Source organism: Perissodus microlepis, chromosome 17 (assembly GCF_051167445.1).
Source record: "Perissodus microlepis isolate ML-2025 ecotype Zambia chromosome 17, ASM5116744v1, whole genome shotgun sequence".
Classification (NCBI taxonomy): domain Eukaryota; kingdom Metazoa; phylum Chordata; class Actinopteri; order Cichliformes; family Cichlidae; genus Perissodus; species Perissodus microlepis.
This window is the reverse complement of record NC_140477.1, coordinates 33272396-33285094: the sequence shown is the minus strand read 5'-3', so window position 1 is coordinate 33285094 and position 12699 is coordinate 33272396. Positions and strand designations below refer to the sequence as shown.

General features: G+C 46.2%; 1 protein-coding gene across 1 annotated transcript in view; it reads left to right on the top strand.

The window, feature by feature from the left end:
• Nucleotides 1-12699, top strand: part of arid2 (AT-rich interactive domain 2) — a 38272-nt gene that overhangs the window by 22185 nt on the left and 3388 nt on the right. The window contains exons 7-15 of the mRNA XM_084909649.1: nucleotides 765-834; nucleotides 946-1196; nucleotides 3399-3495; nucleotides 3596-3805; nucleotides 4123-4287; nucleotides 6174-6252; nucleotides 6389-6523; nucleotides 6832-7061; nucleotides 8623-11066. Of these exons, the coding sequence (XP_084765775.1) occupies nucleotides 765-834; nucleotides 946-1196; nucleotides 3399-3495; nucleotides 3596-3805; nucleotides 4123-4287; nucleotides 6174-6252; nucleotides 6389-6523; nucleotides 6832-7061; nucleotides 8623-11066 (3681 nt within the window). The remainder of the gene's footprint in view (nucleotides 1-764; nucleotides 835-945; nucleotides 1197-3398; nucleotides 3496-3595; nucleotides 3806-4122; nucleotides 4288-6173; nucleotides 6253-6388; nucleotides 6524-6831; nucleotides 7062-8622; nucleotides 11067-12699) is intronic.

Genomic DNA, 12699 nt, shown 5'->3' with positions numbered 1-12699 from the left:
TACAGTGTGAAGATTGGCAGGAATCCAGCAGTTAATCCTGACAAAGGGATTTCTCTGAGGCATCTTTAAGACAGAATGGAGGTCAAATGACTTTGATCTCAGTCGATTTAAGAGGCATGCATAAAAGTCGAGTCAGGACTGACAAATAATGCACTGTAGGATTTGATTTCGCCTCAGTCATAAAGGCTTTACTTTGGCTCCAAGTCACGAGGTCACAGTGAGGTCAAAGATACTTTGTATCCAGTTGGAAGGCTGACCTCAAATCAACAATACATCTACAGGTTGTTCTGAATTTACTGAAGACTTGTTTTTATTTATTTTGAAAGTGTACAGTCTTGTGCAAAAGTCTTGAGCCAGGCTGTTTTTGTAACATTTCAATCATGCCACAAGACTGGCAGCAGGTCTTGTGTCAGATTACAGCTTCACAGTGAGCTGATCTGATCTATGCCACTGACAATGTTTACTAGCATAAATCATGAGAGCAGTATGGTCATTTTTCTTTCTTGCACTTTTATAAAGTTCAAGTTTGTTTTACAACCACAGAGGTCACCCTCTTTTTAAAGTTGTTCCTTAAGTAAGTCTAACTGACTTACTCATACCCCAGCTTAGTTTATTTTTATGCTCACGCTGTGGTAGCTGCAGATTTATTAGGGCTGTTCGAGGCAGTCTGACCATCCCAAACACTCACTGCTGCTGAATTTGGATCCAGCTGAATTATTAGCTGAATTTGGAGCGCACAGCTAAGAGCTTCTATTTGTTCACAGTTCTGGAAAGAGGTGGTGGAGGACGCTGAAGTCAGGGAGCTGATCTGGGACAAGAACAACCCAGCACAAGGTAAATGCACACTTATACAGTACACGTGTCCCTCCTTTGAGCACCCCTCCCATTCATACACTATGTGCTTATACCCTCACCCGCTGTAAGTTGTTCCTGTTCTCTCTGCAGATGGTACGTCGTGCGCGGAGCGCTGGCAGAGCCTCTTCCACCCTCCGCGGACCGCGGGCATCAGCGACATGGAGGCCCAGCGGGTGCTGCAGATTGCCGTCATCCTGCGTAACCTCTCCTTCGAGGAGGCCAACGTCAAGCTGCTGGCGGCCAACCGAACGTGCCTGCGCTTCCTTTTGCTCTGCGCCCACTGTAACCTCATCTCACTCCGACAGCTCGGACTGGACACTTTGGGCAACGTGGCTGCCGAGGTAGGTGTGGGTTTGTGATGGTACAATGTGCTAAAAATAGCTTCACGTGGAGGTACCCTTTCCCGTGTTAGGGATATGTGTCAGATCAGTGAAGTAGTGAAGCTGAACACTAAATGAAGGAAATTTGCTTTCAAATGTGGGTCACTGTGACACGCCGAGTTGTCATTTCTTACCCAAAATACTTCAGTGGAGCTGGAGAACAGCAAGTTGAGTTGATGCTAGTGTGATGGCGTCCTTCAGTGCAGTTCATGTGTTAGCTAAACCCCTCCCCTCTGCAGCGATTGTCCAGTCATAACAGCAGCATCTGTGGCCAGCAGATCTGTGGAGCTGTGGGTTTCGCCTCATTGAAGTGGCACATGTTAGGCTGTAGTAAAAGCAGTGCTCTATATTTGATTTGTGTAGGTGTTGTTGTTGTTTTTTTTCTTTTTTTTGTAGCCTTACCAAAACATAGCAGCAAAAATATATAGACTCTAGTTCAATCTGCAATTTCTCTCTTAAACTGCCAGTGTGGCATGCAAGAAATGACAGCGTGACGGGTGTATCCGACATTAGTTAGCCACATATTTAAAGTCTGGGATCATTTCCAGCTAAGTGATTTCATGTTTTGACCTTACTAGAGGCAAGGATTACTTCCATGCATGCTAGCCTTATTATCTGAAACTTTGCCCGTGGTTAATGAGTGTCCACTGCTGTAGCTGTATATATACTCACCAGCCACTTTATTAAGTACACCTGTTCACATGCTCACTGACACAGCTATTTAATCAGCCAATAACATAGTAGCAACTCATTTAAGCATTCAGGCATGTTTAAGATGACCTGCTTTAAAACCAAGTGTCAGAATAGTGAAGGAAGGTGAATTTTTTTGTATTATTATTTTTGGTTGATGGTGCCAGACAGGCTTTTGAGTATTTCAGAGACTGCTGATGGACTGTAAACTAATAGGAAGGCTCACTCAACTCACTACAACCAAAGTATGAAAAACAGCGTCTCTGAAAGCTCGACACATCGAACCTTGAAGCAGATGAGCTACAGAAGCCACTCTGGTTAGCAAAGAACAGGAAACCGAGGCTATAGTTCAGTGACTCAAATAATCTCAAACTGGATTCTTCAATATGACAATGAGTTCACTGCACTCAAATAAGTTTCCACAGCCACAAGATCCAGTACAGTGATTTTGGCCTGTGTTTCCAGCACCTTGCTGAAAATGATTAAGTCAGTTCTGAAGCAATAGGAGGTCCCACCCGGTACCCCCTAATAATAAAACGCCCTGTGAGTGTATAAATGACAAAAAATAAAGAATACCAGAGTAGCTTAACTGCTGCCAGCTCCTGGACTTCAGCAGTGGAAATCAGCAGTGACTGTTGTCGAACTTTCACTTGCTGAACAGGCTAACATGCTTATATTCTTCCAAAATCAGATGGATTAATGATTAAATTAGTTCCTGCTCATAAATATGCGGACATATCTACTAGATTCATTAGAAGACACGTGGTGTATCAGCTGTAGCTGTAGGTTTCCAGGAGAAACGACAACAGATGGTGTATCAGCATCATTTCCACACTGTTGGCCTTTCAGCATAACATTTACATATTTATTAGACCGGGGTGAATTCTCATATTTTTTTTTATCGGCTTTAGACAAATACTGAAGACTCAACATGCAGAAATATTTCAAAGAGAGTTGTGAGAATGGAAGCAGTGGCCGCAGTGAGCATCACAGCCTGGCCACTGGCCACGGCCTGTTTCCTTTTAAACTGAATGTTCATTAGTATAAAAAACATGTCCGTGTGGCCCATATTTAGTGGAAACTGTGTGCCTCACAGAGACAGTTGAGCTTTTGATGTCATTAATTGAGTGGCGGGGTTTAGATGTGATACTGCAAGAATGTAAATATGAACATTTTCAAACACTTTCTCTTTCCTAATATGTTATACTCAATACATCGTAGCTGCCATCATGGAATTCATGTGTCCTTGTACTTTTTTTTTTCTTTTTTAAATTACAGTAACTTTGTGCTTTGATTTGATTGAGTGCACTTAATATTTGAATGTTGGCTCTCCTGTCTCCTCCTATGCTCTCAGCACGGCGGGGCAGCGAGTCCACTCTGTAAAACGTCTTTAATGAATGTTGCAGGTCTTGCCAGCTGACTTGCTGGAGTGATGGTGGCACCGTTGTATAAATCTTGTCTGACTTCTTGTAGCTCCAGCTGGATCCCGTTGACTTTCGGACGACACATCTGATCTTTCACACGATCACTAAATGCTTGATGTCCAGGGACAGGTTTCTCAAAATGAGAGGTGGGTGTTTGCTACTTGAGTTTCTGCCTCTAGCAAAGTATTTTTGTGTACAAAGGATCTTGGGTTAATTAACTGCGTGTGTGTTTTGTGCGTCTTTTAGCCATGGAGATCCTGGGTAACCTCAGCAAAGTGGAGGACAATGGTGTGCTAATCTGTGAGTACGTGGACCAGGACTCATACAGGGAGGTCATGTTGCTCCTCACCCTGCCGGACCTCATGCTCCTCATGGCCTCCTTGGAGGTGCTATACCTGCTGGCACAGCTCGGAGAGATCCCATGCAGCAAGATCGCCTTCGTTGACCACAGCATAGGTACAAATCGACCGTTACCTCGTGCTTTCTAACTCACGGAGGCCACTTGTGGTAATTTCTGCTTCCCAATTTGTCACGCTAGCCTGACTGTTAAAGAAGGCTCATTTCCAGCTCTAAAATATATTCATGGATGTGATAAAGGAGGACATGCAGAGGGTTGGTGTGACAGATGAGGATGCTGGGGATGGTGTCAGGTGGAGGCAACCTCTAAAGGGAGCAGCCAAAAGAAGGAGGACTTGTACTAAAGTAGCTGTTCATGAATCACAGTTTCTTATTTAATCTTTTTTTCCCCCCACGTTCTTTCTTCTCCTGCTCAGACTTGTTGGTTCGGTTAGTATCTGTAGACCTTCATACGTTTGGACCTGACGCCCTAACAGCGGTGCGGTTGATTGAGCATCAGGCGAACGCCGACCAGGCAGCTGAGGTCCGACCACAGCTGGTCGAGCAGGTACCCGCGGCCGTGCAGGGAGCTCCAGCACCAGGTGAGCAGTGGTCTGACACAGCTGAATGGCTTAATACAGTCACACCCGGAAGTGAGAGGGGAGATTTAAAAAGAGCTTGTTTTGCTTTGATTTGCATTCAGTGGTGTGATGTAGAGCAAACAGATGGAAATGGTGAAGATGCTGAGTGTGGCCACCTGATCTGGAGCTGTCAGTTAGTTCACCTGGTCTTAGGCTGTCAGTCATACATCAGCGTTCTGGGTCCAACTTAATATTTATGCCAGCTGCATCATCCAGGGAAAAAGTGCAGATACAGGTCGTTACTGTACAGCTTGTAAGAGTCTGTAAACAACAAGCAGACTTTGAGACAGGACAGTCAAAAGAGGTCCGCTGGACACACACAGAGGAGATGGTGGAGGGGTTTCCTGTTTTAACTTGATGAAGAGCTGTGAGAGATCCTGCAGACCTCTGCAAACATGAGTAATTACATCTGTGTATAGCAGTGTTTCACAGAGAGGACACAAGCCTCTTTGATGGGTTTTTTATTCTTTTTAAAGAGGAATGGTTTAGTTTTTCTCCTGCTTACTCGTGAAGTCTTTCCACATTTTCTTCTTATTGTTTTCTGATGTTTACCCATCTCAAAGCAGTTAGCTTGTTTCTTAGTAGATGTTATGGTAAATGTAATGGTTCTTGTATAGAGTGTTTGTACTCTGATGGATGAATCCGGGGCAGTTAAGGGGTTCAGTATTTTGCCCTTAGTTCAGCACGCAGTCTGTACGAGCCAGGGATCAAACCACGGATCTGATTGGCACATCAGATCCGTAACCTCATCGGGTTTTGCATTGATCCTCTATAGTGTCTGCAAACTACCGAGAAGCCATGTGCTCCTGGCAACAAAGACTGACGTAGCAGTAAACACCATGCTTGCTGAAGAACAGCTGTTGTATCGCTATTGGCCTTTTTCAAAATCTTCACACAAGATATTTTTAGACGGCATCAAAACTTTTAACAGCTGGAATTTAAGTCAATACAATTGGTATGCCTTTGCATCATTTTCATCTGATACTAAAACCAAGTGTCAGAATAGTGAAGGAAGGTGATTTATTTATTTATTTTTTATGCAAAAAGAGCATAGAAAGCCGTCTAGATAATGCAAATGCCCTCAAAGCACCACCACTAAATCCACCGGAGATTACTCTGTCGTTGGTGTGCTGTACAGATAGAGGGTATCGGATAATTCCTCAGAACTGTGAGCTGTACGTGTGAGTTACTGGAGTGCAGCTTCACCAGCACGAAACCAACAGGAAACCAAACAGAAGTCTGTTTGCATCATTTTACATCAGGTTTTACACAATGAGTACTCAAAGCAGGCCTGCAGTTTTCTCCATGGCAGAGTGGGCACAGTTTAAAAAAAAAAAAAAAAAACAACTCAAGAAGCTATTGTAAAATGTTTTTGAGCTTTTTTTGTGTGTCTGTGGTGAAACCAGTGCATTGAAGCAGACAGAAAAATACAAACTTTTAAGTAAAACAAACATGCAACACTTCAGAAAGTCACTGATTTATCTAAAAATAAATGCGGGGTTGCGTTTTTACCACACGCGTCTGTGTGTCAGGAAAAAGGCAGTGCACATGTAAAACAACTGCAACAACTCCTCAGAGCAGTGTGTGTGTGTGTGTGTGTGCGTGTGTGTGGGTGTGTGTGTGTGTGAGAAACCCTTCTAACCTTGGCAGTGTCATTCCTAAGTTGTACTCTGCAGGGCTGCTACTGCAAAGTTATCACTTTGCTGCCATCTAGTGGTTCGCCTGGGTAGCACTACCTTCTTGAAATTAATTGAGTCGGTGCATATTTTCCTTTTGCTTTGCAGTGCAGTTTGTAGCATTAAATCAGTTTCTAATGTAAATGGGTTTTTCCATTTTTATCTCCTCAGTAACAAGAGTTTCAGTTCAATCCTCTCAACCTCCGCCTGGCATTGTTGAACTGGACGGGGAGAAGTTTACACTGCAGTGGTGAGATGAATGTATTCCTAGTCGTGCACAGTCTTAATTTGAATAAAGGAAAAACGGAGTTTAGTGCGAGGAAGGAGCTGCTGTGTCTCCTTGCTTTAAACCCTCTCCGTCGATGCTCTCTGCTTCTTCCAAACAGGCTAAATGCACACTTTGAGACAAACCCAGAGGGCTCCGTGTCTCGATCTGAAATGTACTCAGAGTACCTGGCCACATGCAGTAAAATGGGCCGCAGCAACATCTTGAACTCCACCGGCTTTCTCAAATGCCTGCGGTCAGTCCTGATTCCTCCTCCTGTCTGATCCTTTCTATGTTGCTCCAGTGTAAAACACCACTTAATGTCTGTGTTCTGAACAGAGATGAGCCAGTTTTCTCATTTTATAGAGCAACTTTAATAAATCAGTTTAAGTAATAATTACATGCATCCTCCAGCTTTGTAGGACACAAGTTTCTTGATGGTTTGAAGGAGCAGAAAATGTGAAAATTGTATGCTTTAAATGTCTGATTTAGTCAAAGATGGATGTGTAGATACACAAATCAAGTATTAGAACTCTATGGGTGTCTTTACTCCTGCCACCACAGGACTGTGTTCCCCAACCACACGATGCGGAGGCAAGAAGAGCCAAAGGCCAACGGGCAAGTTCAGATCCTCCTGGTGGGGCTAAGGCGGCGGTCGATCCCCCTGCCCATCCAGCTGTACTACCAGCAGCCTCAGCAGCAGCAACAGCCGGTTCCAGCAGCAGCAGCATCGGCTCCGCCACCTCCAGCAGCCCGACACGATGCACCTGGAGACCCTCAGGCCCCACCCCCAGGTAAAGCTATAATAGTGAATCACTTTCACATAAAAGCTACACATAAACCTGTACACAGAGCCAGCTTTTGCTTTCTCACTTTACATGCTGACCTTATTATTTGTTTGCCTGTGGCTCAGACTTGATGGGATTCAGAGAGGGGGAAAAATAGAAAAAGGTTTTGGTCAACAACTCAGAAAACATCTAAATGTCATAGGAGCTATAACACACACCAGAATAGTGATAGTGCAGAGGTGGATGCTGGCGGGGTTGTAGAGAGCAGAGCTGGTACCGCTGCGACTGAGATGGCTGAACTAATTACAAAAGCAAATATATTGAGGAAACGATCAAAGGAAAAGAAGTTACTTGGAGGAGCTGGCTAGTGAAATTGAGAGAGTGCAGCTTTGCTGTGTCAGGTCATGAAATGAACAGTGAAGACATTATTTAGAGCTAGTCTTTTACACTCTTGCTGATAACTATTGTAATTTGTCAGTCTCTGTTTCTTTAACTGTTTGCCTGATCCACATCCAGCTTGGCAGATTTATTGAGGGCCTGCATTAGCGCAATGCTAACTTTGAGGCTGTTTGGATGAGCAGCTCTCATCTTTTGGCTAAAAGTTGATTTGTAAGCAGTGTGTCTGCTGCTCTACTGATGCATTCCCAACATTCTGTTTGACTGAGTTGTATTTTATTTCATTTTATTTATTTATTTTTCCTTCCCATTGTTGCCAAGCGCTTGCCCAAAAGTGGTCGTCTGATTGTTTTCTCCGTATGACTCATTTGACGCTAAATGAATAACGGACTTAACTGATTTGAATTACATTCGTAGCGTAGAGTCTTACATCTAAGTTTGAAGTCTTTACACTAACTTAAACTTACTTCGAGCTTTAACCCGAGAACCAAGATGATCCTGAAACGAGCCTTGTGAGGGTTGTAAAAAAACTGACATTTAATCATTTTAATTGTGTAACACTCAAACTGGTTTTCTAAAGATAGCTGGACATATTTTTCTTCCTTGCAATTCTTATTTGTCAGTGGTTTGTGCTAACTAAACACTTGCATCACTGTTCTTTGTGTAAGTGCTTCTTGAGAATGCTGCAACTCGCAAACTGCCTGTTTCTAACTGGCCCTAGCAAAATGACACACACATGCTATTTCAGTGAGTGTCCCCACTGAGTTTGTGTGTGTGTGTGTGTGTGTGTGTGATGCATTTAGGACATGTCTTTTAAGTTGTCCCTGAACAGGCACTGCACTGCTGTTTTCTCTTTTGCAGGTGCAAAGCCTGCCCAAATGACCAAAACTACACTATCCCCTTTTGTTTTAAGGATTTTGTTGAAATTGTGGGGCGCTTCTGAACATCACAGACACTACAGCTGGTGCTGAATGGGGAAACTTTAATCACAAAATATGGCTTACGGGGTGATTAATCAAACGATGATACGTGTTGAACAGAAATGTCTTCCTTGCGTTAATTGGAGGTCATGGGAGGCAGTTTATTTACTGATTTATACTGTAAGTAAATAGGACACGAGTTTCACCCTGTTCCTCAATGTTTTTGTATTTCTCTGTTCATTTGTTACCAGGCTTACCTCCCGGGCCCCAGTTCGTCCGGCCTCCAGGCCCCAGCCTCAACCCCGGTGTTTCCACCCCATCCATGGCCTCCACAGCACAGGAACCTCCTACCGCAAGCCACCCGACTGTTCCCCGACTCCCGGTGCCCCCGCAGGTGCCTCCACAGATGCCACCAAATCCTCTGGCAGCACTGCAGCCACAGCAGGTCCGGCCTGGTCCAGTGGTCCAGGTTCCAACATCAGCACCGGCCACCCAGAACCACGCCCCTCAAAGCCCCGCCCCTCCAGGAGCGGTCCAGCAACAACAGCAGCAGCAACACTCCCCCATGCTCCCCACGGGGGTGCCTGTCACGCTATTTCAGCAGGTACCACAGGGCCACATCCTCACCGCCAGGGTACAAGGCGTGACTCAGCACCCACCCCTGCCTCAAACACCTCCTCTGTCTGGGCCTCAGGGTGGAGCTCCCCAGGTAGAACCTCAGTGTGCTGCTGCAGCTGCATCGTCACCCGCCTCTTCCATCCAGGTGGGAGCTGCTCAGGCGTTGAGTATTACAAGCGTGCCCAATTCCCAGGGGTCACGAGTCACATTTCAGAATATCGCCCCCAAACCAGCTCCAAACCAGTCAGGTGGACCAGCAGCTACGATAGCTACTCCCAACCAGCAGCCTCAGCAGCAAGCGCAGAGTGTAGTAATAGTCAGTCCCAACCCCCAGCAGAGCCCAGCCTACACCCCTGCCATCCACCAGATTGTTCTCGCCAACCCCTCTGCCATCCCTGGCACCCAAACTATCCAGCTAGCAGGGCAACCCGGGGCTTCTTCCAATCCATGCCCACCTCCCACCTCTCACTCCAACACCCAGGTCCAGCCCAGTCAAACTGTCAGCCACGCACTGTCCATGAAACGGCTTCAGCAACAGCAGCACCAACAACAGCCACCTCTCCAGCTTATTTCCCAGCCTCCTTCCTCTCAGCCTACCTCCACTGAGTCCAGCTTGATCAAACAGCTACTGCTTCCAAAGCGGGGACCTTCTACTCCAGGAGGAAAGCTAATCCTACCTGCTCCACAGGTGCCCCCTCCCAACAACACGATAACCCCCAGTTCACCGGTCATCTATCAGACAGGCTACACCACCCAAAATCCTTCGTCTCAACCTCAGCAGCTCAATGTTCAGCTAGTTCCCGGTCAGCTTCCAGCTGCTGGAGCTCCGGGCCTCCAGACGGTTCAGCTTTTGCCAGGCCAGCTTATTTCTGCAAGCAGTTCAGGGGGAGCTACTATCATTCAGGGCCCTGCCCCTCCTGGACAAGTCACATTCACCGTGGTCCCCAACACTGGCTTCACCACTTCTACTGCTGCTGTTGCTGCTGTCAGCCAGGGAGCTGTGGCCCCAGGCGTCCCTCCTCCTCCATTCTCGACTGGAACTGTGCCCCAACATGCCCCGGCAGCTCCTCCACCTCCGCCGCCGCCCCCACCGCCACCACCACTGCCAGCTCCACTCAGAGGAGACAAAATCATTTGTCAAAAGGAGGAGGAGGCCAAAGACGCCACAGGGCTGCACGTCCATGAGAGGAAGATAGAGGTGATGGAGAACTCCTCGTTGGCAGAAGGAGACGCCTCCAAGGGCAAAACCAGTAACGGTGACGTTGCGGAAGGTGCCAAGCTGCTAAATGGTCGGAAGTGCATGGAGTCGAATCTACCTCCATACCACTCAGGGAACAGCCAGGGAGCACTCAATGGCCCTGCTACGGAGAGTCACCCTGCTAACGGGAAGCAGGCTCTCTCTCCAGGCCCAAACACCCCTCCCGAGGGAATCCCCGACCCCAAAAAGACTCTTGTCAATGGGGTGTGTGACTTTGATCGGAGTGACAGTGGTGGAAACTTTAACAAAAACATTCCAAATCACATCGCTTCCAAACAGTACTGGGGGAATGGGGAGGTGGGCCCCTCTGAGAAAGCCAACAGCTCAGATCCCCCTCTTCCTAGTCCTCCTCCACCGCAGCAGGACACTGCCAAAGCCCAGCAGGCTGAGCGCCTGGCCAACGGACCCCAGGCAATAGGCAACAGGCCCCCCTCGGAATTAACCAACGGACCTTTGGGGCCGGCCCATGCTGCGCCTGTGCTAAGACAGCAACTGCTCCCCAATTCATCTCTCCCTCCTTCTGTTACTGTTACCTCCCAGAGTCTTGCAGGCTCTCCTGCTAATGGGGTGGCCCCCGAGGCTCGAGGCCTCAAGAGGCCGGCCGAGAACGAGGACCGCAGCGCAACAACGGCGTCCTCGGGGATCCCCAACAAAGTGGGAGTGCGCATCATCACCATCAGCGACCCCAACAACGCCGGCAGCAGTGCCACGATGGTGGCAGTGCCAGCAGGAACAGACCCAAGCACAGTAGCCAAAGTAGCAATAGAGAACGCCACTCAGCAGAGGAACTGCTCACCCACACAGGCAGCTGGCACAGCGGTGAGTCACTTGTAGGGTTAGTGTCACCACAAACCGCTTTTATCCACGCCGTCTTCTCGTAGTGTGACTGTGTTAGGTCTGCCACAAAAATGTGTCTTGATTTTTCTGTCACGCTAAGTAAATACTAAAGCATTTGTATCAGCAAGTCTTGTGTCAGTAGCTTGTCTTTTGTTAAATCCTGTGTCAGCTTCACTTAAAAGTTACATTTACTCTTTCAAATCTCCTGCTCCAAAACATGGTACAGATGGGCAGAGAAAGTGACTGGAAGAACATTTGCTTTTTATTCTGCATTGCTTTCTTTCTTGCCAAATACATGATACCAAATGCCTCTGCTGGATGACAAATGAGCCTGAAATGCCTGAAATTATGTTTGTTCTTGATCTCTGTGACTGAAGTACTATAAGACGCTTCAATGACTGTCATGTAAAACATTGTAGGGCTGTGCGATGTGACCAAAATCTCATATCCCGATATAAGACATCTATCGTCCCGATAACGACATAAATTGATTGATTGATCATACTTTATTCATCCCGAGGGAAATTGGGTTGAGGCTGCCAGCCGTGCCAGCGCCATCTTTAACATTTTCTGTAAATTCTGTGAATCTCGGGCAGCTCGACTTGCGTGAAGTGTTTCCAACTGGGCGTCCTTTATCTAGAGTCGAGTGTTTTTAACTGATGCATGAAACGATACATTTTAGACATAAGTTGTAACGGCCGCCGTTTTCTTTGTGAGTATTTATTACACGGCGTGCTGCGGGGAAATGTTCTGTTCTAACGTTTGAGTCTAAGGTTTATTTTTTAGCACCTGATGGCTGTTTTTTGCCGTAAATACTCTGCATACTCTTTCACGTGATTCAGTTTATTCTGAAAAGTCTCAACAGGATCTTGAGCTTTACGTGGAAGGTTTTCGTGGAAAATAAACAAGCGGACACGTGATGGTTTTACCGTCATTGTTGCTAACGACAACGCATAAAAACAGGCGCTTGTCCGTCCGTAGTGTGGTTATATTAAATATAAGAGAAAGAGAGAACTTTAAGAAATTAATATAGCCACTACAGTGACCATCAAAACGATGAAAAAATATTGCTGTAAACAGTTTATTTTGCGACACCACGAAACAAACGATAGCGTAAAATTAAACGATAGACGTTTTTATATCGTCATCCGATATATATTGTTATATCAAACAGCCCTAGAACACTGTAAAAAGGTTCCCTTGTTATGTTCTTGCTAGTATACGCTGGTCAAAAGCTTAAGATTTTTTTTTATTTTTTTTTAAGTTGGCGCTGTAACTGTATGTATACAATTTGAGTGCACATTACATTAGGATAAGAGTAATGTCTGACAGTAGTAGCAGCAGGTGGATACAGGTTACCCTGCTCGTTTAAGCTGCTGCTCAGTGTAAAGCTTCTCATAGTTTCATAGACCAGAAAACCCAATTCTGAAAGTGCTGAATTTTTGGAGGTTAAGAAGGTGAGGCCAGTTAAGACCATGTGGCTCTCGCTGATACCCACCTCCCACAGCAAAGCGGCTGAGAGAACAACTCCTGCCATTAGCCGGCCGTGGTTACATCTCAGCCAACAATCGCGACGCCTTCGTTTCTTTCTCGCTGAAATGAGCTGCTGTCTGTG